The 26128-nt window shown below is 59.5% G+C and overlaps 1 protein-coding gene across 1 annotated transcript in view; it reads right to left on the bottom strand.

The window, feature by feature from the left end:
* Positions 1–1362: 1362 nt before the first annotated feature.
* LOC133355111 (glutamate receptor ionotropic, kainate 2-like) overlaps positions 1363–26128 on the bottom strand; it is a 61584-nt gene continuing 36818 nt past the window's right edge. Inside the window, exons 10-16 of the mRNA XM_061572414.1 lie at positions 24443–24556; positions 23658–23861; positions 21483–21706; positions 16453–16571; positions 8929–9146; positions 6448–6686; positions 1363–1372 (exon numbers count right to left, since the gene is read on the bottom strand). Coding sequence (XP_061428398.1) covers positions 1363–1372; positions 6448–6686; positions 8929–9146; positions 16453–16571; positions 21483–21706; positions 23658–23861; positions 24443–24556 — 1128 coding nt within the window. The remainder of the gene's footprint in view (positions 1373–6447; positions 6687–8928; positions 9147–16452; positions 16572–21482; positions 21707–23657; positions 23862–24442; positions 24557–26128) is intronic.

Raw genomic sequence — 26128 nt, 5'->3', positions numbered from 1 at the left:
ACACCCAGCACCCACACACCCAGAACCAATACGCCCAGCACCAACAGACCCAGAACCAACACACCCAGCACCCACACACCCAGCACCAACACACCCAGCACCAACACACCCAGCACCAACACACCCAGCACCAACACACCCAGGACCAACACACCCAGCACCCACACCCCCAGCACCAACACACCCTGCACCAACACACCCTGCACCAACACACCCAGCACCAACACACCCACACACCAACATACCCAGCACCAACACCCCCAGCACCAACACACCCAGCACCTACACACCCACACACCCGGCACCAACACACCAACACACCCAGCACCAACACCCCCAGCACCAACACACCCAGCACCTACACACCCAGCACCAACACACCCACACACCAACACACCCAGCACCAACACACCCACACACCAACACACCCAGCACCAACACCCCCAGCACCAACACACCCAGCACCTACACACCCAGAACCAACACACCCAGCACCAACAAACCCAGAACCAACACACCCAGCACCAACACACCCAGAACCAACACACCCAGCACCCACACACCCAGAACCAATACGCCCAGCACCAACACACCCAGCACCCACACACCCAGCACCAACACACCCAGCACCAACACACCCAGCACCAACACACCCAGCACCAACACACCCAGCACCAACACACCCAGGACCAACACACCCAGCACCCACACCCCCAGCACCAACACACCCTGCACCAACACACCCAGCACCAACACACCCACACACCAACACACCCAGCACCAACACCCCCAGCACCAACACACCCAGCACCTACACACCCAGCACCTACACACCCAGCACCAACACACCCACACACCAACACCCCCAGCACCAACACACCCAGCACCTACACACCCAGCACCAACACACCCACACACCAACACACCCAGGACCAACACACCCAGCACCAACACACCCAGCACTAACACACCCAGCACCAACACACTCAGCACCAACACACCCAGCACCAACACACCCAGCACCAACACACCCAGCACCAACACACCCAGCACCAACACACCCAGCACCAACACACCCACACACCCAGCACCAACACACCCACACACCCAGCACCAACACACCCAGCACCAACACACCCACACACTCAGCACCAACACACCCAGCACCAACACCCCCAGCACCCACACACCCACACACACCCAGCACCAACACACCCAGCACCCACACACCCAACACACCAACACCCACAGCACCCACACACACCCAGCACCAACACCCCCAGCACCCACACACCCAACACACCAACACACGCAGCACCAGGACACCCAGCACTAGGACACCCGCTACCAGCACATGCTTCATCAAGACGCCCTGCACCGGGACACCCTGCACCACGCACGAGGTTATCCAGCACCCTGCGCTGAAACCCATGAGCGCGATGCAAGGCACACGTGGAGGGGCTGAATGGTGGAAAGAGGGGAAGGGTGGGGCTGTGGGGGAGGGGCGGGGCCGGGCGCACCCCCCCCACCCCCCGCACCCCCCGCACCCCCCGCACCCCCCGCACCCCCCGCACCCCCCGCACCCCCCCGCACCCCCCGCACCCCCCCGCACCCCCCCACCCCCCGCACCACGTGTTTACATTTCACACGTTTAAATTGAATTCTAAATCGTCCCGCGATTCCCTCTTCTTCGTCTGCAGGGGGGTTCAGATCTGCAGGTGGGTGGGGAGGGTGGGGAGTGCGGGGGAGGGGAGGGGGCCACGGGGGAATTGAGGAATTGTGGCCAGGGGGGGGGGGGGTGAATGAGTGCCGCGCGCACGCATTTAATTAGCCGTAGTGACGTCACCGTGAATGAGTAGGGGGAGCCCCCCCCGTCCACCCGCCCCTCGCCCCCCGCCACCCCCGCCCCCCAGTCAGCTGTAGATAATCTCCAATTCATTTTCTCGCCATTAACGGAAGCTGAGCTCCTTTGGGGTTGCACACGGCGCGGCAGAGAGCGACAGCCATGCCCCGTGTCACTACAGCCTTGCCCCGTGTCACTACAGCCTTGCCCCGTGTCACTACAGCCTTGTCCCGTGTCCCTACAGCCTTGCCCCGTGTGACTACAGCCTTGCCCCGTGTCACTACATCCTTGCCCCGTGTCACTACAGCCTTGCCCCGTGCCCCTACAGCCTTGCCCCGTGTCACCACAGCCTTGCCCCGTGTCACCACAGCCTTGCCCCGTGTCCCTACAGCCTTGCCCGTGTCACTACAGCCATGCCCCGTGTCACTACAGCCTTGCCCCGTGTCACTACAGCCTTGCCCCGTGTCCCTACAGCATTGCCCCGTGTCTCTACAGCCTTGCCCCGTGTCACTACAGCCTTGCCCCGTGTCACTACAGCCTTGCCCCGTGTCACTACAGCCTTGCCCCGTGTCACTACAGCCTTGCCCCGTGTCCCTACAGCCATGCCCCGTGTCACTACAGCCTTGCCCCGTGTCACTACAGCCTTGCCCGTGTCACTACAGCCTTGCCCCGTGTCACTACAGCCTTGCCCCGTGTCCCTACAGCCTTGCCCCGTGTCACTACAGCCTTGCCCCGTGTCACTACAGCCTTGCCCCGTGTCACTACAGCATTGCCCCGTGTCACTACAGCCTTGCCCCGTGTCACTACAGCCTGCCCGGTCACTACAGCTGCCCGTGTCACTACAGCCTTGCCCCGTGTCTCTACAGCCTTGCCCCGTGTCACTACAGCCTTGCCCCGTGTCTCTACAGCCTTGCCCCGTGTCCCTACAGCCTTGCCCCGTGCCCCTACAGCCTTGCCCCGTGTCACTACAGCCATGCCCCGTGTCTCTACAGCCTTGCCCCGTGTCACTACAGCCTTGCCCCGTGTCTCTACAGCCTTGCCCCGTGTCACTACAGCCTTGCCCCGTGTCACTACAGCCTTGCCCCGTGTCCCTACAGCCTTGCCCCGTGTCACTACAGCCCTGCCCCGTGTCACTACAGCCTTGCCCCGTGTCACACACACGCCTTGCCCCGTGTCACTACAGCCCTGCCCCGTGTCACTACAGCCTTGCCCCGTGTCACTACAGCCTTGCCCCGTGTCACTACAGCCCTGCCCCGTGTCACTACAGCCTTGCCCCGTGTCACTACAGCCTTGCCCCGTGTCCCTACAGCCTTGCCCCGTGTCACTACAGCCTTGCCCCGTGTCTCTACAGCCTTGCCCCGTGTCCCTACAGCCTTGCCCCGTGTCTCTACAGCCTTGCCCCGTGTCTCTACAGCCTTGCCCCGTGTCACTACAGCCTTGCCCCGTGTCTCTACAGCCTTGCCCCGTGTCACTACAGCCATGCCCCGTGTCTCTACAGCCTTGCCCCGTGTCTCTACAGCCATGCCCCGTGTCACTACAGCCTTGCCCCGTGTCTCTACAGCCTTGCCCCGTGTCTCTACAGCCTTGCCCCGTGTCACTACAGCCTTGCCCCGTGTCACTACAGCCTTGCCCCGTGTCCCCACAGCCTTGCCCGTGTCACTACAGCCTTGCCCCGTGTCACTACAGCCTTGCCCCGTGTGACTACAGCCTTGCCCCGTGTCCCTACAGCCTTGCCCCGTGTCTCTACAGCCTTGCCCCGTGTCACTACAGCCTTGCCCCGTGTCACTACAGCCTTGCCCCGTGTCACTACAGCCTTGCCCCGTGTCCCTACAGCCTTGCCCCGTGTCACTACAGCCCTGCCCCGTGTCACTACAGCCTTGCCCCGTGTCACTACAGCCTTGCCCCGTGTCACTACAGCCCTGCCCCGTGTCACTACAGCCTTGCCCCGTGTCACTACAGCCTTGCCCCGTGTCACTACAGCCCTGCCCCGTGTCACTACAGCCTTGCCCCGTGTCACTACAGCCTTGCCCCGTGTCCCTACAGCCTTGCCCCGTGTCACTACAGCCTTGCCCCGTGTCTCTACAGCCTTGCCCCGTGTCCCTACAGCCTTGCCCCGTGTCTCTACAGCCTTGCCCCGTGTCTCTACAGCCTTGCCCCGTGTCACTACAGCCTTGCCCCGTGTCTCTACAGCCTTGCCCCGTGTCACTACAGCCATGCCCCGTGTCTCTACAGCCTTGCCCCGTGTCTCTACAGCCATGCCCCGTGTCACTACAGCCTTGCCCCGTGTCTCTACAGCCTTGCCCCGTGTCTCTACAGCCTTGCCCCGTGTCACTACAGCCTTGCCCCGTGTCACTACAGCCTTGCCCCGTGTCCCCACAGCCTTGCCCGTGTCACTACAGCCTTGCCCCGTGTCACTACAGCCTTGCCCCGTGTGACTACAGCCTTGCCCCGTGTCTCTACAGCCTTGCCCCGTGTCTCTACAGCCTTGCCCCGTGTCACTACAGCCTTGCCCCGTGTCACTACAGCCTTGCCCCGTGTCACTACAGCCTTGCCCCGTGTCACTACAGCCTTGCCCCGTGTCACTACAGCCTTGCCCCGTGTCTCTACAGCCTTGCCCCGTGTCCCTACAGCCTTGCCCCGTGTCACTACAGCCTTGCCCCGTGTCACTACAGCCTTGCCCCGTGTCACTACAGCCATGCCCCGTGTCACTACAGCCTTGCCCCGTGTCTCTACAGCCTTGCCCCGTGTCTCTACAGCCTTGCCCCGTGTCACTACAGCCTTGCCCCGTGTCACTACAGCCTTGCCCCGTGTCACTACAGCCTTGCCCCGTGTCCCCACAGCCTTGCCCGTGTCACTACAGCCTTGCCCCGTGTCTCTACAGCCTTACCCCGTGTCACTACAACCTTGCCCCGTGTCACTACAGCCTTGCCCCGTGTCACTACAGCCATGCCCCGTGTCACTACAGCCTTGCCCCGTGTCACTACAGCCATGCCCCGTGTCTTTACAGCCATGCCCCGTGTCACTACAGCCTTGCCCCGTGTCACTACAGCCTTGCCCCGTGTCACTACAGCCATGCCCCGTGTCCCTACAACCTTGCCCCGTGTCACTACAGCCTTGCCCCGTGTCACTACAGCCTTGCCCCGTGTCACTACAGCCTTGCCCCGTGTCACTACAGCTTTGCCCCGTGTCACTACAGCCTTGCCCCGTGTCACTACAGCCTTGCCCCGTGTCACTACAGCCTTGCCCCGTGTCTCTACAGCCTTGCCTCGTGTCACTACAGCCATGCCCCGTGTCCCTACAGCCTTGCCCCGTGTCACTACAGCCTTGCCCAGTGTCACTACAGCCTTGCCCCGTGTCACTACAGCCTTGCCCCGTGTCTCTACAGCCTTGCCCCGTGTCACTACAGCCTTGCCCCGTGTCACTACAGCCTTGCCCCGTGTCACTACAGCCTTGCCCCGTGTCCCCACAGCCTTGCCCAGTGTCACTACAGCCTTGCCCCGTGTCACTACAGCCTTGCCCCGTGTCTCTACAGCCTTGCCCCGTGTCACTACAGCCTTGCCCCGTGCCCCTACATCCTTGCCCCGAGTCCCTACAGCCTTGCCCCGTGTCCCTACAGCCTTGCCCCGTGTCACTACAGCCTTGCCCCGTGTCTCTACAGCCTTGCCCCGTGTCACTACAGCCTTGCCCCGTGCCCCTACATCCTTGCCCCGTGCCCCTACAGCCATTAAAGTTGCGAAACCAGCTCGCAATGGGAAAGTGCAAGTTCTACTCCCGGTTGAGGTGTTGATCTCAACCCATGTTCCCTCTCTTTCCATGGTGAACAACATATGGATGGACTCGCCTCCGCCATACGAATGTGGAAATTCAACCGCTGGCTGTACAGGGCTGTAAACGGAACACGAGCATCGATATCTCACCGCGCATTCGAACAGAACAACGCTCCTGAAATTGTCCGTGCAGATCCAGAGCCGCCGTAACCCAGAGGTCGCAACCGGGTACCCGATACCCGTACCCTACCCGATACCCGGCTACCCGTACCCGGCCGGGTACGGGTACCCGTTTGCGACCCTGGTGCGGCCGGGTACAGGTACGGGTAGGCCGTGAGTCACTGGTGAGTAACCGTTTGTCACTCATTTAGGGTAGGGTACGGGTAGGGAACGGGTACCCGTACCCGGCCGGGTACGGGTACGGGTACCCGTTTGCGACCCTGGTGCGGCCGGGTACAGGTACGGGTAAGGAATCAAAACCCGTTTGCGACCTCTGCCGTAACCCCATGCGCCTGTGAACCCGCACAGCAACGGCATTGCCAATGTGCCCATCGTGCCCCCCGTGCCCCCCCTCCACCCGTGCCCCCCGTGCCCCCCCCCTTCACCCGTGCCCCCCGTGCCCCCCCCTCCCCCCGTGCCCCCCCCCTCCACCCGTGCCCCCCGTGCCCCCCCCCTCCACCCGTGCCCCCCGTGCCCCCCCCCTCCACCCGTGCCCCCCGTGCCCCCCCCCCTCCACCCGTGCCCCCGTGCCCCCCCCCTCCACCCGTGCCCCCCCCTCCACCCGTGCCCCCCGTGCCCCCCCCCTCCACCCGTGCCCCCCCCCCCCTCCACCCGTGCCCACCGCGCGTACCGATGGGGGTCCCCACTCCGTATCCCTTGCTGTCCACGAGGCCGCCGATCTGCGTGAGGTTGCAGTTGCGCTGCGTCACGAACTCGATGTTGGTGGACTCCATGAGGAAGGCGTAGTCCGTGGTGAGCACGCGGTTGATGCCCTCGTCGTTGCTCTTCACCAGCGACGTCTGCGCGCGGCTGTCCATGAAGATCCACATCTTCTCGTACGTGGTGATCTTGGACTTCTGTGGTGGCACGCGCGTGGGGCCAAGAGGTGGGAGAGGGGGCAGAGGTTAGGAGAAAGGAGGGCCACATGGTGGCGTCGTGGTCACACTCGCGCCTCGCTGCGACTCGGTTCGGTTCCCCACTCGGGTCGTTCCAGGAGGACCCCGCCCCGAGTCACGTGACTCGTCTCAAGTTTCTACTTCGAGGATACGTACAGCCGATAAGCGATGAGTTGCGGGGAGGAAATTGGAGCGCCCGGAGAGAAATAAAAAAAAGCCACGCCTTGCGCGAGGGGGAAACCCTCTATCCCCCGTCGAGAAAGGAGAGATGGAGATCAGCCAGCACGTTGCTGTACCGCCAACTCCTGGCGAGCCAGGGTACAGGCTGCTCCTCGAAGCCCACGGGAAAGGGAGTTTCACAACAGCATCTGCGTGCTCATCCACCAACCCTCGCTGCTCCTGCTGCAGCTGCCGCCGCCGCCGCCGCCTACGCAGTGCTGGATCACAGATGCGTCACGTGCAGCCGTAGGCAGCCGGAAGCTAAGCAGGCTGAAGCGTGCTGGGTGACCTCACCTGGAGCGTGGGAGACCTCCGGAATCTCCAGAGCGGTCATCTGTGGCCGCTCGCCAGTGATGTCCTACGGGCGGGGTTGCTAACGGATGGGAACGCGTCCCAGTTGATCCCCCTTCCCCCTCCCTCCCTCCCTGCCCCCCTTCCTCCCCCCCGTCTCCCGCAACCCTCCCCTCCCTCCCGCCACGTGACAGCCGCAATTAAATCTCAGCGCGATTGATGAAGGTCGGGTCACGTGCTCGCTCTGCAGGGATCACGAGCTCCGTGCGCGAGGCGGGCAGCTCCCACCCCACCCCCACCCTCCCCCCGCCCCCCCACCCCCCACCCCCCCCGCCCGCTCGGAGTTCACGCGGAGCGAACGGCATCGATCGTCACGGCGCGCTCTGAATGATCGCTCGCTGACCGCCACCCCCTTCCCTCCACCCACCTCCTCCTCTCCCTCCCTCCCTCCATCCCTCCTCCTCAACCCCACCCACCTCATCCTCTTCCTCCAACTCAACACCCACCACCTCCACCTCCACGTGAACCCCGCCCACCTCATCCTCCACCTCCGACTCATCACCCACCTCCTCCTCTCCCTCCTTATCATCATCCACCTCCACCTCCTCCTCCACGTCAAACCCACCCAGCTCATCCTCTCCCTCCACCTCCTCTTCCTTCTCTCGCTGCTCAACGCGGGAGAGGGAGCGCGTGGCGTCTCATGCAGCAGCAGCATCATCATCATCATCACATGACATCATCAGAAAGACAGTAACACAATCAGCAGCACTCATCATCGGCGGCAATAAAATCATCAGCAACAGGAGCAGCAGTGGCAGCGACAACACCGGCGGGATGTGCACCTGCAGCCAAATCATCATCACCATCATCATCACCATCATCATCAGCACCATCATCATCACCATCAGCAATATTAATACAGACACCAGTAAGTCCACAAGCATCATCAGCAGTAGTAACACCACCACCTCAACCACCACTATCTCAACCACCACCACCTTAACCACCACCACCTCAACCACCACCACCACCACTTAAACCACCACCACTCCAACCGTCACGTCTACTTCCACTTTTACCTTCACTATCAAAGATCCCCTGTGCGAGCCTTAACAGACTGTTGTAGCAAGTGCTGTTAGCGAGCACCTATTAAGGCCGGCACGGCACACGAGGGGGTGGGTGGCCAGCACCACTCCTGGCCGCCTTTGTCTCCCCAGTGCTGATGTTTACACACCGCACAAGGTACTCATTTAAGGCTGAGTCGACTTAGGGGAGGATCACCATCGGGTCAGATAATCGCCATCGGTGTTGCTGGCCGGGAGCTGGAATTGAACTCGGGTCGCCTCCACCACCACCACCTCCACTACCTTCACCTCAACTACCACCTCCTCTATGAGCGCCACCACCACCAGCACGACTACCTCCTCCCTCATCCTCCCCCCTCCTCCCTCCTCCTCCCTACTCCTCCTCTCTCCTCCTCCCTTCTCCCTCCTCCTCCTCCCCCTCTTCCTCCTCCCCCCTCCTCCCTCCTTCCCCCTTCCTCCCTCCTTCCCCCTCCTCCTCCCCTCCTCCTCCCTCCTCCTCCTCATCCCCCTCCTCCCTCCTTTCCCCTCCTCCTCCCCTCCTCCTACCCCATCCTCCTCCACCCCCTCCTCCTCCCTCCTCCTCCACCACCGCCACCACCCGCGCTGACCTTGAAGAAGGTCATGGTGGAGCCGTCACGCACGGCCCCGTACTCGATCTTGGTCTGCTTGGCGAGGTCGTCCGCCGAGTCGATGGGCGACTCCATGCGCTCGACCGTGAGGAAGGCGGCCAGGTTGGCCGTGTAGGACGAGATGATGATGAGGGTGAAGAACCACCAGATGCCTCCAACGATGCGTGTCGACAAGGCCTTTGGCATCAGCTCAGAGCCTTGCGTGCGAGGGCCCAATCGGTCGAGGGGGGGGGGGGGTTGGGGTTGGGGGGTTGGGGGGTGTCGGCCGAGGAGGTTCACCAACGTCCCACGTGGTGGAGGATGAGCGGTGGTCGACGCGTGCAGACCACGTGGCCACGGTTGGGGTCAAGGCGGTCGGAAGAAGAGACGCGTTAGCGGGGCGGGTGTGCCATCGGTGGCGGGTGGGGTGGGGTGGCGGGTGGGGGTGGGGGGCTTTGGGGAGAGAGGGGAGCACGCGGGGTCGGGGAGGGGGGTCGGGACAGCTGGTGATGTAACCGATGGGGGGGAGAGCCCCCCCCCCTCCATCGCCCCTTTCACCTGTGTGGGGTATTATTATTATTGTTGCTGCCGCTGTTATTCTGGAGGGACGTAATGACAGCCGCGCCAGGCACAGCCTGTTCCTGCATTGACTCGAAAATCGTGCGGACATGAGACCGGTTCCGCCTCCCTGCCCCCCCCTCCAGCCCCCCACCGGGATCCACCAGCCCCCCCCCCCGCCCGCCGGGTTGAGACGACCCCGGGGCAGCAAGGGCGATTGGATTTGCAAAGAGCGGAGTTTTAATAACAATCGTCGTCATCATCATCATCTTCTTATTCTTCTTCATTCGCCACCTATTGTCAACACAATCATCGTCGTTATCTAACGCGTCACGCCACAGTCATCGTCATCATCGTCGTCGTCAAACCATCAGCACAACGATCATCAAATCGACTCTCATCGTCGTCATCTTGCAACTATCAACATCACTGTCACACAACCGGGATTTTGTTCGCGTGGCACCGAGGTTCCGGAACTCCTAGCCACTTGGAATCAGGGCAATCGGAGCCCGTAGACAGACACAAGTCTGCTTTGAAAACTCATCTCTCCAAATTGGTCTGTCCCCCTTGAGTTAAGTTCGGTTGACCCTGGTTCTGTTTTTGTTTCCCGCTGTTCATGCATCCTAGGATGGAGTGCGCAATATACATTTGCATTATTATAAACCACTACCGCCATCATCATCATCATCCATCATCGATGTCCGATTCTCATCTTCACCCGCATCGCGACTACCACCACTCCGAGTTGCCGCGGGGGTGCGGGGGGGGGGGCGGTGAGAAAACGGGGGATAGGGGTGGGGGCTGTGTACAACACGGGGGGGGGGGAGGGGGGGTAAATCGCCTCCACTTATCTCTCCCCGCTCTGCCTCCGCGTCTCTCTTTGCCAATCCAATCTCAATCGCAATTGAATCCAAATCACAGGCCGAAACGGCGAACTCCAATTTGAACGCGCAAAATAAAAACAAACACAAACAACGTAAATATACATGCACAGACAAAGATCCCCCCGTGTAGCCTTAATATACTTTTTGGGGCAAGTGCATTTAGCGAGCAACTATGAAGGCCGGCACGGCACACTAAGAAGCGGGTAGTCAGCACCACGCTAGGTCGCCTTTGTCTCCCGAGTGGTTCTCATTGAGGCTGAGTCGACCTAGCGGAGGCCCACGACCGATTCAGAAAATCGTCACTGGTGTTGGCCGTGAGCGGAAATCGAACCTGGGTCGCCAGGTTCGTAGCGCAGCGCGATAACCGCTACATTACCGCTCCCCAGACACACACAGAGACACAGACAAACACAAAGATATACACAGAGACACAGACATACAGAGAGACACACACAGAGACACAGACACACACAGAGACACAGACACACACAGAGACACAGGCACACACAGAGATACAGACACACACAGAGATACAGACACACACAGAGACACAGACATGGGTACACAGAGACACAGACACACACAGAGAGACAGACACACACAGAGACACACACAGAGACACAGACACACACAGAGACACAGACACACACAGAGACACACACAGAGACACAGACACACACAGAGACACAGACACACACAGAGACACAGACACACACAGAGACACAGACACACACAGAGAGACAGACACACACCGAGACACAGACAGACACAGAGACACACACAAAGACACAGACACACACAGAGACACACACAGAGACACAGACACACAGAGACACAGAGACACACAGAGACAGAGACACACACAGAGACACAGACACACACAGAGACACAGACACACACAGAGACACAGACACACAGAGACACAGACACACACAGAGACACAGACACACACAGAGACACAGACACACACAGAGACACACACAGAGACACAGACACACACAGAGACACATACAGAGACACACACAGAGACACAGAACACACACAGAGACACAGACACACACAGAGACACAGAGACACACGCAGAGACACAGAACACAGAGACACGGACACACACAGAGACACAGACACACACAGAGACACACACAGACACACACAGACACACACAGAGACACACAGACACACACAGAGACACACACACAGAGACACAGACATACACAGAGACACGCACAGAGACACACAGAGACAGAGACACACACAGAGACACAGACACACACAGAGACACAGACACACACAGAGACACAGACACACAGAGACACACACACAGACACACACAGAGACACAGACACACACAGACACACAGAGACACGCGCGCTGAGCCCAGGGGCACGGTCTCCTCCTCCTCCCTGCAGTCAGTAGAGCCACACACTCGGTGAACAGGGGTGGGGGGGGAGGGTCTGTGGACAGAGTGGGGGGGGGGGGGGGACCCCCACAGGAGACCAAGCGGCGCGGTTCGATTCTAGACCCCCCGGGGGGGGGGGGTGCGGTGCGCGCCTGACACGGAGACTCGCTAACGCGATTGTGTTTTTCGCGTTCTCTGAATTCGAGTTTACTTCCACGGCTGCACTTTGTTATCGCCAAGTCGCTTTTGTCGTTTTGGTGACCCGGGTCACTCTGGCGAGCGAGGACCTCTCCTGACCCCCCCCTCCCCCCACCGGGTTTCTCACCCGATTCGACAAACATCCAACTCGGAACTCGTCTCGGTTCATAATGGCCTCCTCCAAGGAATGCGTGTGCACGTGCGCGCGCGTGCGCGTGTGTGATCATGTAGTGGGGAGCGGTGGTGTAGCGGTTAGCGCGCTGCGCTATGAACCCGGCGACCCGAGTTCGATTCACCGCTCACGGCCAACACCGGTGACGATTATTTGAACCGGTTCTGGGCCTCCTCTAGGTCGACTCAGCACAAAATGAGCACCTGGTGTGATGTTTAAACGCTGCTGCGGAGACAAAGGCGGCCGGGCGTGGTGTTGGCCACCCACCCCCTCGTGTGCCGTGCTGGCCATCATTGGTGCGCGCTATGAGCTCTTGCCCCAACAGTCTGTTAAGGCTATACGGGAGATCTTTCTATTATGTCTGTGTGCGTGTGGGGGGTGTTAGCCACTGCTCATGTGCGTGTGCGTCTGTTTGCGCGTGTCTGTGTGCGCGTGTCTGTGTGCGTGTGTGTGTGTCTGTCCGTGTGCGTGTATGTGTGTCTGCGTGCATCTCGCTCCGGCCTTCGTAGGTGCTCGCTAACGGCACTTGCCTCAGTCTGTTAAAGGCTACACGGGGGATCTTTGTCTCTGCGATGCGACTCCGCAACTCCGTGTGAGACGCGCGCCCCACGTGTCCCCAGACCTCCCGCAAAACATCAACCCGAGCCCCTGACAGGGTCCCAACGACTCGACCCCCTCCTCTGGGGGCGGGGCCCCCCTCCTTCCAAAAGAGCCCCCCTCTTCCTACACCCCTGCGTGCGGACCCGCCCGCCACCCCCGCTAGAGGGAGAGGGGGGGGATGGAGAGGGAGTGGAGTGAACAAGGGGAGTTAGGGGGAGCTGGGAGCGAGGTCCTTTTCAGGTGGGGAAGGTGGTTAGGGAATTTGCGGGGGGGGGGGGGGTACCCCCCTCTCCCTTGTCAAAGCGGTGCGGGGGAGGAGGGGTGGGCCCGCGCGGTTGCTAGGCTACGGCTGGAGGCCGCCATGTATCCAAGGTAACGCCGTGGACCGGGTCCGCGGGCCCGGCGCGAGCCCCACGCGCGCGCACACGCGGCACCTGCCCCGGGGGGGCGCGCGCACCTGTGTTGTGTGCACGCGCGCGCACGCGCACGCACGCGCGCGCGCGCGCAGCAAACCGAACACTCCCATTGGGCACCGCGAGCAAGCGGACTGACTCGTCGCCGTGGTAACCAACACTACCGCCGTTGCCCTAGCGACGCGGAGAAGGCGAGGGACCCGGTGGATATGGAGAGGAGACAGAGGGGGGTGGGAGAGACGTAGGTGATGGGAGACGCGGGGAGGGGAGATGGGAGGTGGACACACGGGGAGGGGAGACGCAGAAGTGGGAGACGCAGGGACGGGACACACGGCGAGGGGAGACGCAGGGAGGGGAGACGCAGGGCAGTGAGACATGGGGAGGGGAGAGGGTCCCGCCACGGGCATCGATTTTGGAAATCGATTCGCACTCGAGGAACCGATTCCGTACAGAACAGGGCTTCTCTGCCGACGGGACACGTGACCTCCTCATCTGCCTTGCCCCCCTCCCACCTCCTCCCGCCCCTTGTACTACTGGCGCCTTAAGGATGGGGACACTGCGAGTCTGTGGAGGGTCAAGCGGGGTGCGTGAGGGGGGGGGGTAGTAGGGGTCTCTGATGCACGACTGGGCGCACTCATCCACGATTAACCCGGCGAAGCCAATTAGCGACCAATTACCACCCAGCGCCTCCTTCTGCCTCAATGAGCAGTGGGGCGTGGGTGCACGCGTGTGTGCGTGCGCTGGGGGATCACACACGCGCACACAGATACACTCACAGATATACACACAGGTATATACACACATACTCACAGATATATACACACATACTCACAGATACACACACAGGTACACACACAGATACATACACACATACTCACAGATACAAACATACAGATACACACACACATACACACAGACACACTCACAGATACATACAAACACATTCACAGATACACACGTAGATACATACACACATATACAAACATACAGATAGACACACATACACACAGATATACTCACAGATACACACACATACACACAGACACATACAGACACTCAAATATACATACACAGATACATAGACACATTCACAGATACATACACACAGGTACATGCAGACATACTCACAGATACACACACAGATACATACACGCATACAGATACACACAGATACACACTAACAGATACACACAGACACTCACAGATACACACACAGATACACTCACAGATATACAAACAGATACATACAGACACACTCACAAATACACCCACATATACACACAAACAAACTCACAGATACACAAACAAACACTCACAGATACACACAGATACATACAGACACACTCACAGATACACACACAGATAGATAGATAGATACAGACACACTCACAGATACATACAAACACACTCACAGACACACACACAAACACACTCACATACACACACAAACACACTCTTCAGATACACACAAACACACAGATAGATACAGACACACTCACAGAGACATTCACACACGTACACACAGATACACGCATACACAGATACACTCACAGACACATTTCCACAGATACATGAATGCATGCACACACAAACACCCATTCACGTCCACACCCACACACGCGTTAGCCTTAATAGACCGCTGGGGCAAGTGCTGTTAGCGAGCACCAATGAAGGTCAGCACGGTACACGAGGGGGTGGGTGGCCAGCACCACGCCCGGCCGCCTTTGTCTCCCCAGTGGCGATGTTTACACACCGCACCAGGTACTCATTTGACGACCAAGAGGAGGCCCAGGACCGCTTCAGATAATCGCCGTGAGCGGGACTCGAACTCGGGTCGCCGGGTTCGTAGCGCAGTGCGCTAACCACTACACCACCGCTCCCCACTACCGCATGCACACACGCCCACACACAAAGACAAAGACAAAGATCCCCCGTATAGCCTTAATAGACTGTAGGGGCAAGTGCTGTTAGCGAGCACCTATGAAGGCCGGAACGGTACACGAGGGGATGGGTGGCCAGCATCACGCCCGACCGCCTTTGTCTCCCTAGTGGCGATGTTTACACACCGCACCAGGTACTCATTTGAGGCTGAGTCGACCTAGGGGAGGCCCAGGACCGGATCAGATAATCGTCACTGGCGTTGGCCGTGAGCGAGAATCGAACTCGTGTCGCCGGGTTCATAGCGCAGCGCGCTAACCGCTACACACACACATACGTACACACGCGCACACACGTGCACACACACGCGCACACACACACACGCACACACACACACGCGCACACACACGCGCGCACACGCGTGCACACCTGCCGCTACCATCAACGGATCCAGCTCCGCTCGATTGCAGTGGCAGGGGGAGAGGCGGGGGCGAGGGAATAACATCACGGGGAGGGGGTTGGGTCCGTCAGTCCCCATACCCCGCAGGTCGTAGGGTCACCATTAAACACCCTCGCGTGCCCCCTCCTCCTCCAGGCATGGCGAGCTTGAGTGACTCCTACAAATATCTGGATGTCCTCCTCCTGAACATCATCATCAGCGTGGCCAAAGCCGCTGATGCCACCACCCCCTCGCAAGAACCCACAGCTGCTGCTGCTGCTACTGCAGAAGCAGCGACCTCTTGGATCTGCCCTGACCGTCTCATCCCGGCATCTGCTCTGAGACTCACACAGTGACCCGTAGAGTCACAGAGAGACGCCTAAACCCACGCCGGAGACCCACAGGGAAACCCGTAGCTCTGCCCCCACCACCACCCGGTCCCAGGTCTCCTTTTTCCCTTTGAATGGTCGGACGCGTGGAGACCACTCCACTGTGGGTCTCGGTAACCGGCCCTATCCCATGCCGCCCGTCACTCAACTCAGCGATGATGTCACCCCCCCCCCTCTCTCTCACCCCCTCCCCCATCCCATCGAGGGGGATTGCGTCGCTGCGGTCAGGATTGGGGAGGGTTCGGTTTGCTGCTGCGCGTGACACAAAGGTCGCGGGGGAGCTTGGGGGGCAGGAGTGGGGGGGGGGGGGGTCGGGTGTTAGGGGTAGGCACAAGCACGAAAGGGGCAAGGAGTGGGGGGGTGTGGAGCGGGATGGGGGGTAGAGGCCCGGGTAGGAGAGCCTGGGATGTCGAGGGGATGGTCGGAAGGAACTCGGGAGCAAGAGGATTGCGTTCGGGGGTAGGGTGGTTAGGGGGGGACATTGTGGGGTGGGAGGGGAGGGCGGGGGGGATAGAGGGCTAGGGGTGGGGAAGGAGTTGGGGGGGGGGGGGCTTCGGTGACGTGCGCGCGCGCGTGTGCCCCCTCGCCGTGTACCTTGCTGCATGAGAGCTCCGACGCCAAACCAGAAACTGTTTAGCAGCGTGAAGTTATTCTCCACCACGTCCGAGTCCGGGTTGCACGGGTGCGGGTTGTACCACTCGTACGGGCTGAACCTGCGGTGCGGGACCACCCACACGCCCCACCCGAGTGGGGAGGGGGGGGGGTGGTGGAGCACAGGTGAGCTCAGGTGGAGCACAGGTGGAGCATAGGTGAGCTCAGGTGAGCTCAGGTGAGCTCAGGTGAGTCGTCCGGCGCGCGGGGGGTTCCGGCTCCGCCACCTGCAAGGCGTTCTCGCAGAGTCGCTCTCTCAACACGCACAGACAAAGATCCCCCCGTGTAGCCTCAGCAGACTGTTGGGGTTCGTGCTTTTAGCGAATGGCACCTATAAAGCCCCGCACGGCACACGAGAGGGGGGTGGGTGGCCAGCACCACGCCCGGCCTCCTTTGTCTCCCCAGTGGCGATGTTTACGCACGGCGCACAAAGCTACCGATTTGAGTCTTAGTCGACCTAGTGGAGGCACAGGTCCGGTTGTGATAATCTTCACAGGCGTTGGCCGTGAGCGAGAATCGAACTCGGGTCGAACGGATTCGCGGTGCGTACGGTGCGCCGCGCACAACTCTCAGTCTCGCACAAAGCGGCGGCGCTTGTGCCAGGCTAGGTGCACATTGAGGCCGCGTCACGAGCGGCGGTCTCGCTCGCTGCTGGAGGCCCCGTGGCGCCTTCAGATCGAGCTAAAGGCACAACCCCTGGAAATGCTCCGCTCACGCCACTGCTGGAGGAAGGGCCCCCCATGCGAGAGGGAGGTTCGGGTGGACCCCCTCCGCTTGGCCGTGCGTCTTGGAGGCGTCGGGATCGCCCCCGCACTTCACTTCACCCTCACCGCACGCGACTCCGTCGAAACACGCAAACAAAGAGGCGTGGTGGTGGTGGTTACACGCTTCACGAACCCGATGATTGGCGAGATCTTTCCACCTCGCCGTGAATCGTTGCTCTCTGCGTCACGTGGCAAAACCCCGCGCGGAGTTTCGCGATCTAAATTAGAATCGGCGCTCCTCCGCGTCACGCGCGCCCATATCAACCATCAGGCGCGTGCAGCGTGTAACAGCTACAATTTGCTGGCGCGTCTCCCGCTACGCGCGCCGCCGTTATCGCGGAAACGTGAAAATTGACAGCTAAGGAGCCCCTAGGCGGATCACCCCCCCCCCAGCCCCCACGGATCTCCGCTCCCCGTCCGCCTTTGTCTCTCTCTCTCTCTGTCACGCGAGGCTAAACGTGCTGCGCTCTGTGGGTCGCGGCGCCGATAACGCGACGAGGACGGGGAGGCGGGTCCTACTATCTCTCCACAGCACGCGGCCATAGCGCGTGTTAGGGGGAGGGACGGGGGGGGGGGGTCCTGCGGACGTAAAGCGGCTCCTGCCTCGCCCCTCACGGCGCCCCCGTTGTGAGTCGAGCGAATTGGAGCCCCCCCCCCCCCCGACCGCCCGGACTGTGGGAGTGATGTCCGCTGTAAGTGGTGAACTACGGAGTTTGAGATCGAGTGTGTTCCACCTCGCCCCCCCGCCCCCCACCCCCCGCCCCCCGACCTCGCCCACCTCTCCCCTCCAGGTGTACCTTGGTGCGAGTTTCACTCACCTGAGCTGAAGAGAGGGAGGTGGGGGTGAGAGGGAAGAGGGGGGAAGGGTAATGCCCGAGACCAGGTTGCATGTTCTGCCGCGGCTCCGATAACAGCTGTGCGCTATGGGCGAGAGCCCCTCCCCTCACCCCCCTGGCCACCCCCTCCCCCCACGTGCACGAGCGGGCACACGTACACACACGCGCACGTATACTCACTGTCACACACCACACACAGCCACCCCCCCCCCCGTATAGCCTGGAACAGACTGTTGGGGCAAGTGCTGTTAGCGAGCACCTATGAAGGCCGGTACGGTACACGAGGGGTGGGTGGCCAGCCCCACACCCTTACCCACACACACCCCACCACCCCCTCACACACACACCCCATTACACCCTCACCCACATACACCCCATTACACCCTCACCCACACACACCCCCATCACACCTACACCCACACACACCCCACCACACACCCCATTACACCCTCACCCACACACACCCCCATCACACCCTCACCCACACACCCCCCATCACACCCTCACCCACACACACCCATCTCACTCACACCCTATCACACTCTCACCCACACACACCCCCATCACACCCCTCACCCACACACACCCCCATCACACCCTCACCCACACACCCCCCCATCACACCCTCACCCACACACACCCCATCTCACCCACACCCTATCACACTCTCACCCACACACACCCTCATCACACCCCTCACCCACACACACCCCCATCACACCCCTCACCCGCAGTCTCACTCTCGCCCCCTCGTGTGGCGCGCTATACACCAAAGGTTACTCGCTTCTTATATCCGACATTAACTCCGCGCCTGGGTCATTAATCACAGTGACGGCGATGGGGGGGGGGGGGCAATGCGTGAGAGGGGCGGGGGGTGGATTGGCAGGGGGGGGGGGCATGAGTTTGGCTCGGAGATGAAATGTGGTCACTCGACGCGACTCCTCGACTCTCTCACGCAATCCCTCACTCACTCTCTCTCTCTCATGCTCTCTCTCTCATGCTCTCTCTCTCATGCTCTCTCACGCACGAAATATCTCACGCTCTCTCTCACTCTCTTCTCACGCAGCTCTCACTCACTCCCTCTCTCGTTCTCTCTCTCACGCAACTCTCACGCACGCTCTCACGTAATCTCTCTCTCACGCGCTCTCTCTCATGCTCTCACGCACGAAATATCTCACGCTCTTCTCACGCAGTTCTCACTCTCTCCCTCCCTCGCTCTCTCTCTCATGTTCTCTCACGCAACTCTCACGCACGAAATCTCTCACGCTCTCTCACTCTCTTCTCACGCAGCTCTCACTCACTCCCTCTATCACGCTCTCTCATTCTATCTCTCACGCAACCTCCCACTCTCTCTCCTCTAACGCAGCTCTCACGCACGCACAGTCAATGTGTGTGGGGGGGGGGGGTAGGAGGAATTGAGTGCTGTTAGCGAGCATCTATTTAAGGCCAGCACAGCACACGAGGACGATGGTGTGGCCAGCACCACCCCCTGCGCTGATGTTTTTCACTCCAGCGGCAGGTATTTATTTAAGTCTGGGTCGACCTAGGGGGGGGGGGTCCAGGACCAGTTCAGACGTTCGTCACTGATGTTGGTCGTGAGCGGGACTCGAACTCGTCTCGCTGACTTAACCGCTTTGCTGCCGCTCCCCACGCACAGACACAACAAAGACAAAGATCCCCCGTATAGCCTTAGCAGACTGTAGGGGCAAGTGCTGTTAGCGAACACCTATGAAGGCCGGAACGGTACACGAGGGGGTGGGTGGCCAGCACCACGCCCGACCGCCTTTTTATCCCTAGTGGCAATGTTTACACACCGCACCAGGTACTCATTTGAGGCTGAGTCGACCTAGGGGAGGCCCAGGACCGGTTCAGATAATCGTCACTGGTGTTGGCCGTGAGCGGGAATCGAACCCGTGTCTCCGGGTTCATAGCGCAGCGCGCTAACCGCTACACTACCGCTCCCCACAGACACACTTACACACACACTTACGCACACACTTACGCACACACTTACGCACGCACAGACACACACACACTTACACACACTCTCACTCTCTCGCACGTTAAGTGACCACTCAGAGATACGCGCTCACACCCTCCCTCCATCCTCCCTTACCCCCACCCCTCCCCATCCCTCCTTCCCCTTCCAAGGTCTAATTAAGGATCTGCTAGCGAGGAAATGGGCGGCGAGAGGTACACGTGGAGAGAGAGAGAGAGGAGGAGGGGTAGACAGACAGAGAGAGAGGGTAGCGGTGGTGAGGGTGTATTTATATTCTGAGTGGTGTTCCCGTTAAATGGGCATCGACACTTTGCTGCTGGTCCTCCGGTTCACAGCCCTGCAGAGCCCAAGTGGTGGAAATTCCACATTCCTGTGGCGGTGGCGGCCGCGGCGACGGTGCAGGGGGGGGGGAGAGTCTCTCTACAGGACGACTATTGTTGACTTCGCTACAAAGTGGTAGCTATTTTGTCGACCGCGGAGAAAGGGAGGGATGGATGATTGGCCGAATCAACCCAGCAACCAGGGTTTGAACTCGCGAACTTTCCGATAAAAAAATAAAATATGTATATATATAATAAAAAATAATAATGGGATAATCCACGGCAGGATGACCATACTTCACCACGCTGGTTAATGTGTGTTGGCGTAGAGGTGCGGTGCCCAGGATCCTGTCCAGATACCACTCGCTACGCCACTGATGTTAGCCGTGTCTGGGAATTGAACTCGAATATGGATCGGGGGGTGGCCAGTGGCGGGGGGGGGGGGGGTATTACACTGGTCAACACACTTTTTCTGGCATAAGGTATTCCAACGGTTTAAGGTAATTTTGGGGTGCTGATTCCAAATCTGGCATCAGTTTTTGTCCATCACATCAGGTTTTTGAGATATCAAATATTGCATTTTCAATAAAAACTGTCGAAGAAAAATATTAAATAAATGTGTATATCTACATAAAATGATATTATAAACACACTATCCTAAAATTACAGCACCATATTTTAACACTAAAGCAGTCACTGACTCGCAACAACTTGCAATCATAAGTGACAGAGTTAATTTCGGATAAAATCAATGAAAATGGGGTATGCCGATAGCATACAAATGAGATGTGATAGAGCAAATCTGAGATCAGATTTGGAATCGGCACCCTGAAATTAGTCTAAAACAGCTGCAAAAGTCCAGGCCAGAATTTTTATTTTTTTTGCTGACCAGTGTAATAGAGGGGGAGTTCAGCGGAGAGCCTCAGAGAGAGAGAGAGAGATCTGGAGCCTGGGTTGGTCGGTCGAGAGAGGGTTAGTGAGAGTATCGGTCAGAGAGAGAGAGAGAAGCGTTCGAGAGGGTAGAGGGGAGAGCCGGGGAGAGCAGCACCGTTACCTGGCGATGACAAACAGCACACAGCTGACACCTAAGCAGGCGAGCAGAATATACATCCAGATATCGGGCGAGAGCGGATTGAGGAATGAGAAGACGCCGGGATTGGTGCCGTTGGGCTTCCGATACAGGATGCTGATGCCCAGGGTCATGAAGGGCTTCGAGAAGTCGATGACCTTCTCACGCACGTAGGTGATGGTCAGCGGGGCCACGGCAAGGTCGGCCTTCTGTGGTGGGAGAGGGGGGGGCAGGGGCGGGGCAGAGGGAGGGGGGGCAGAGGTTTAGGGGGGGGTGCACGGTTGTGTGGAGGATTTGACGAATCTCGTCGGATGGTTTGTCCACGTCGATTTTGAGCGCTCCCCCCCCCTTCCCACTCCCTCCCCAGCGAAGGTTCAGAGCGATTATAATTAAAGAGCGCGGGCGAGTGGGTGGGTGGGAGATGCGAGTCGGTGTGTGTGTGTAGGTTGGAGATGCAAATCGTTGTGTGTGTGTGTAGGTTGGAGATGCGAGTCGGTGTGTGTGTGTAGGTTGGAGATGCGAGTCGGTGTGTGTGTGTAGGTTGGAGATGCGAGTCGGTGTGTGTGTGTAGGTTGGAGATGCGAGTCGGTGTGTGTGTGTGTGTAGGTGAGAGATGCGAGTCAGTGGGTGTGTGTAGGTTGGAGATGCGAGTCGGTGTGTGTGTGTAGGTTGGAGATGCGAGTCGGTGTGTGTGTGTAGGTTGGAGATGCGAGTCGGTGTGTGTGTGTGTAGGTTGGAGATGCGAGTCGGTGTGTGTGTGTAGGTTGGAGATGCGAGTCGGTGGTGTGTGTGTAGGTGAGAGATGCGAGTCAGTGGGTGTATGTGTGTGTGTGTAGGTGAAAGTGCGAGTCGGTGTGTGTATGTGTGTGTGTGTAGGTGGGAGATGCGAGTCGATGGGTGTGCGTGTGAGGCTGGGCATCATCTCCCGCTATCTCTAATTGGGATCTGCTCGTTACCGGCAATGGCATCGCGCCCCGGGCCCCGCGCGCCCTATCGATCACGGCCAATGGGGGCACCAGCCCCCCCCCCGCTCTCTCCGGGCCCTGCCCCCCTCTCTGCCCCCCTCCCTGCCCCCCCCCCAAGCCCCCCTGCCCCCCCCTGCCGTACCAAGGTCCCTTCTATTCGAATCTATTTCGGATTTATAAAGCGGTGGTGGCGGCCACGCTGCACGCGGCGACTGTGGCCCAGCATCGTGGAGGCACCAGCAGCAGCAGCAGCGGCGGCAGCGGCCGAGGGTTGATGGATCACGACTACCAACCTCCCGCCACCCAAACAACTCCCCTCCCTTCCCCGTGGGGTGGGCTTCGAGGTGGGAGGCGAACCCTGTTCGGCAACAGTGTGGAGCAAAGTGCCACAGCGTGATCATCCTGTGTTGTTCGCTCCCTCGCACGCAACGCGGCGGGCTTTCTCCGGGGTCCTCAGCCTCAAATAAGTACCTGGCGCGGTGTGTAAACATCGCCACTGGGGAGATAAAGGCGGTCGGGCGTGGTGCTGGCCACCCACCACGCTCGTGTGCCGTGCCGGCCTTCGTACGTGCTCGCTAACAGCACTTGCCCCAGTAGTCTGTTGAGGCTATACGGGGGATCTTTGTCTTTTTTTATGCGAGTCGGTGTGTGTGTGTAGGTATGAGATGTGAGTCGGTGGGTGCCCCTCTACCCCCCTCCCCCCACCCGAAAGCCCCCGCCAGCCCCCCCCCCACCACCACCCCCTTGAGAGTCCGCAGATTGGAAATGTATTGATATTTACCAGAGAACACACATTGAATGTTGTGTTTGATTAATGCGGGCCCCTATTGGAAGAGCTCGACATTCGGGAGGTTTCTACATCCGCCAGTTCGGCGGTTGTGGTGGTGATTGTGGTGGTGACTGTGGTTGTGACTGAGTATTGTGAAGCTGATTTTTGATTATGCTAATTGCTGTCATTATGACGAGCTCGCGCGCCGTGCCCCACGTGTCCCCCGCGCGGTGTCACCCACGTGGTCCCCCACGTGTCCCCCGCGCGGTGTCACCCACGTGGTCCCCCACGTGTCCCCCGCGCGGTGTCACCCACGTGGTCCCCCACGTGTCCCCCGCGCGGTGTCACCCACGTGGTCCCCCACGTGTCCCCCGCGCGGTGTCACCCACGTGGTCCCCCACGTGTCCCCCATGCGGTGCTACTCACGTGGTCCATGAGTTCGCGCACCATTCCGTTCCACTGGCCGTGCTCGTTCTGGGCGCCGTACTTGCCGTCGCCCACGAGGTGGACGTCGTAGGTGAATTTCAGGATGTTGGCGAGCTCGCGGAGCAGGTCGATGCAGTAGCCCTCGAACCGCTCGTTGCCGTACAGCGGCTTGTCCGACTTCTTGTACATCACGTACGGGTCCTCCTGCCGGCGGCGGTGTCGGCAAACGTTTTAAAAAGGAAAACAAAGATGCAGAATCGTTCCCGTTTTAAAATAAACAGCGAGGCATCGGTGCTCATCTCCCGTCCACAGCCCTGCAGAAGCAGTAGTCTGGAAATTCCACGTTCCTATTAGTGGGGGGGGGGGGGGGGGGGGTGGAGGGGGCGGCTGTGGGCAAGTCCATCCATTTCACAGCCACTATCGACTTCCCCCAAAGTGGTGCCCGTTTTGCGAGCTTTAATCGACCCTCGGAGGGAGGGTCGATGATGGGCCGAGTCAACCCCCCAAAGCGGGATTTGACCTCGCGGACCGCTCGCTCCCCCGCGGGGCCGCCTCGAGAGCGGGGGGAGCGGTGCGCCGGGCGCGGTGGGGAACGGTGGGACGCGTGGTGGCCACCGTTGGGACGCGTGGTGGGCACCGGTGGGACGGGCGGTGGGCACCGGTGGGACGGGCGGTGGCCACCGGTGGGACGCCTGGTAGGCACCCGTCTGACACGTGGTGGGCACCCGTGTGACACGTGGTGGGCACTGGTGGGACGGGCGCAAGGGTCGCGGTGCCGCACCCACCAGGATGGTGGTGACCGCGAGCGAGCGGTTGGAGATGATGTCGCTGGCGTTGCCGGCGCGCTCCTTGCGCCCGTCCGTCATGTTGAGCCCCGCGGACGGGTCCCACGTGCCGATCTGGGGGGCCACGGGCGGGGGGGAACACGGAGGAGAGTGTCACCACGGGGATTGGTTGCCACGCGATGGATTACTATGGGGTTGGGTTACCATGGGGATGGGTTACCATGGGGATTAGTTACCAGGGGGATGGGTAATCAGGGGAATTGGTAACCATGTGGATGGATTACCATGGATATGCGTTGCCATTGATGAGTTTCCAGGAAGGGAAGTTACCATGGGGATATGTATCCAAGGAGATCGGTTACCATGGAGATAGGTCATCATGGAGATTAGTTAACATGGGAAGGTGTTACCATGGGAATGAGTTACGGTTTTAACATAGAGATTGGCGGTAATGGGAATGAGTTACCTTGGATATGGGTTACTATGAATGGAAGTTACTTCTGGGGATGCGTTAACATGCATTGCATTTACGTGGAGATGAGCGACCATCACGACGAGTTACCATGGAGAAGAGCAGTTGCCCACGGGGATATTTACAACAACGAAGCGCACAGAGACACGCGTGATGAAGACACGTGGAGACACACATGATGAAGACACGTGGGAGACACGTGGGAGACACGTGTTCGCATGATGGATTATGTATGACACCTGCAAAGATGAAGCATCGCGTTTCCCATCGGGGCTCAGAGAGCGTGGACGGGGGGGGGGGAGAGAGGGAGGGAGCGAGCGAGAGAGCGAGCGAGCGAGGGTTACATAAAAAAAAAATTACGAAATGATGAACGAAACAAAGTGCCGAATACACCGAGCATCTTCTTGTTTCCACTGATCGTAAAAAAAAGAGAGGGAGGGGATGGAGGGGGAGGAGGTGGGGAGAGAAAGAGAGAGGGAGGGAGGGGGCAGAAAGATCGAGGTAGAGAAGGGGGAGGGTGGGGGATCAGGATGAGGTGGGTGAGGGTGGATGGGGGAGCATGGGGTGGGAGCGGATTGATGGAGGGGTGCACGTGAAGAGGAGGCGGCGGCGCGGGGGGGCAGGGGAGATTATAGGGGACTCGTAGACATTTCCTGAAGGAGGTCTGAAGTTCGAAACGTCGAAGCTGTGGTCTCCCAGACGAGACGCAGTCATCAGGTGGGTAGAGGCAAAGTCACGGCGAACGATCTGTAGCCGAGTAGCAGCGATGTCAAACGAATTGTCGTCATGAGCCATGAGCTATTCACTGCTGGATGAATCCCCCACCTCCCCTCCCATCACCATATCTCACGATCCGCCGGCGGGACAATCAATTTGACCCCCCGCGCGCGCGAGATGATTGTATCGCTCTGTCTCCACGGGTGCGACTCCGTGGGATGGCGTCTGCATTTAGACGCAGGGTATAGAAATTCGGTTTAACACATCGCACGGCTTTCGTGACCAATATGATCCATAATAGAGTTTTGTTGTTGTTGTTAGATCGCGTAAATATAAATGTGCCGTTAACCCAGTCGGTTTACCCTGCCGGGGTAGGTGGCGGGTTTAATATTTATGTACGTGATCTAAGCCAATAAAACCTCTATTATGGAAACAACATTAAAATTGTGTCGTTTGGCCTCGCACGCACACACACTGACGTCCAGTTGCATTGCTCG

This window comes from Lethenteron reissneri, chromosome 6 (genome assembly GCF_015708825.2).
Source record: "Lethenteron reissneri isolate LAM-NWPU_2019-01 chromosome 6, ASM1570882v1, whole genome shotgun sequence".
Taxonomy (NCBI): domain Eukaryota; kingdom Metazoa; phylum Chordata; class Hyperoartia; order Petromyzontiformes; family Petromyzontidae; genus Lethenteron; species Lethenteron reissneri.
This window is presented reverse-complemented; position numbering and strand designations above follow the sequence as displayed.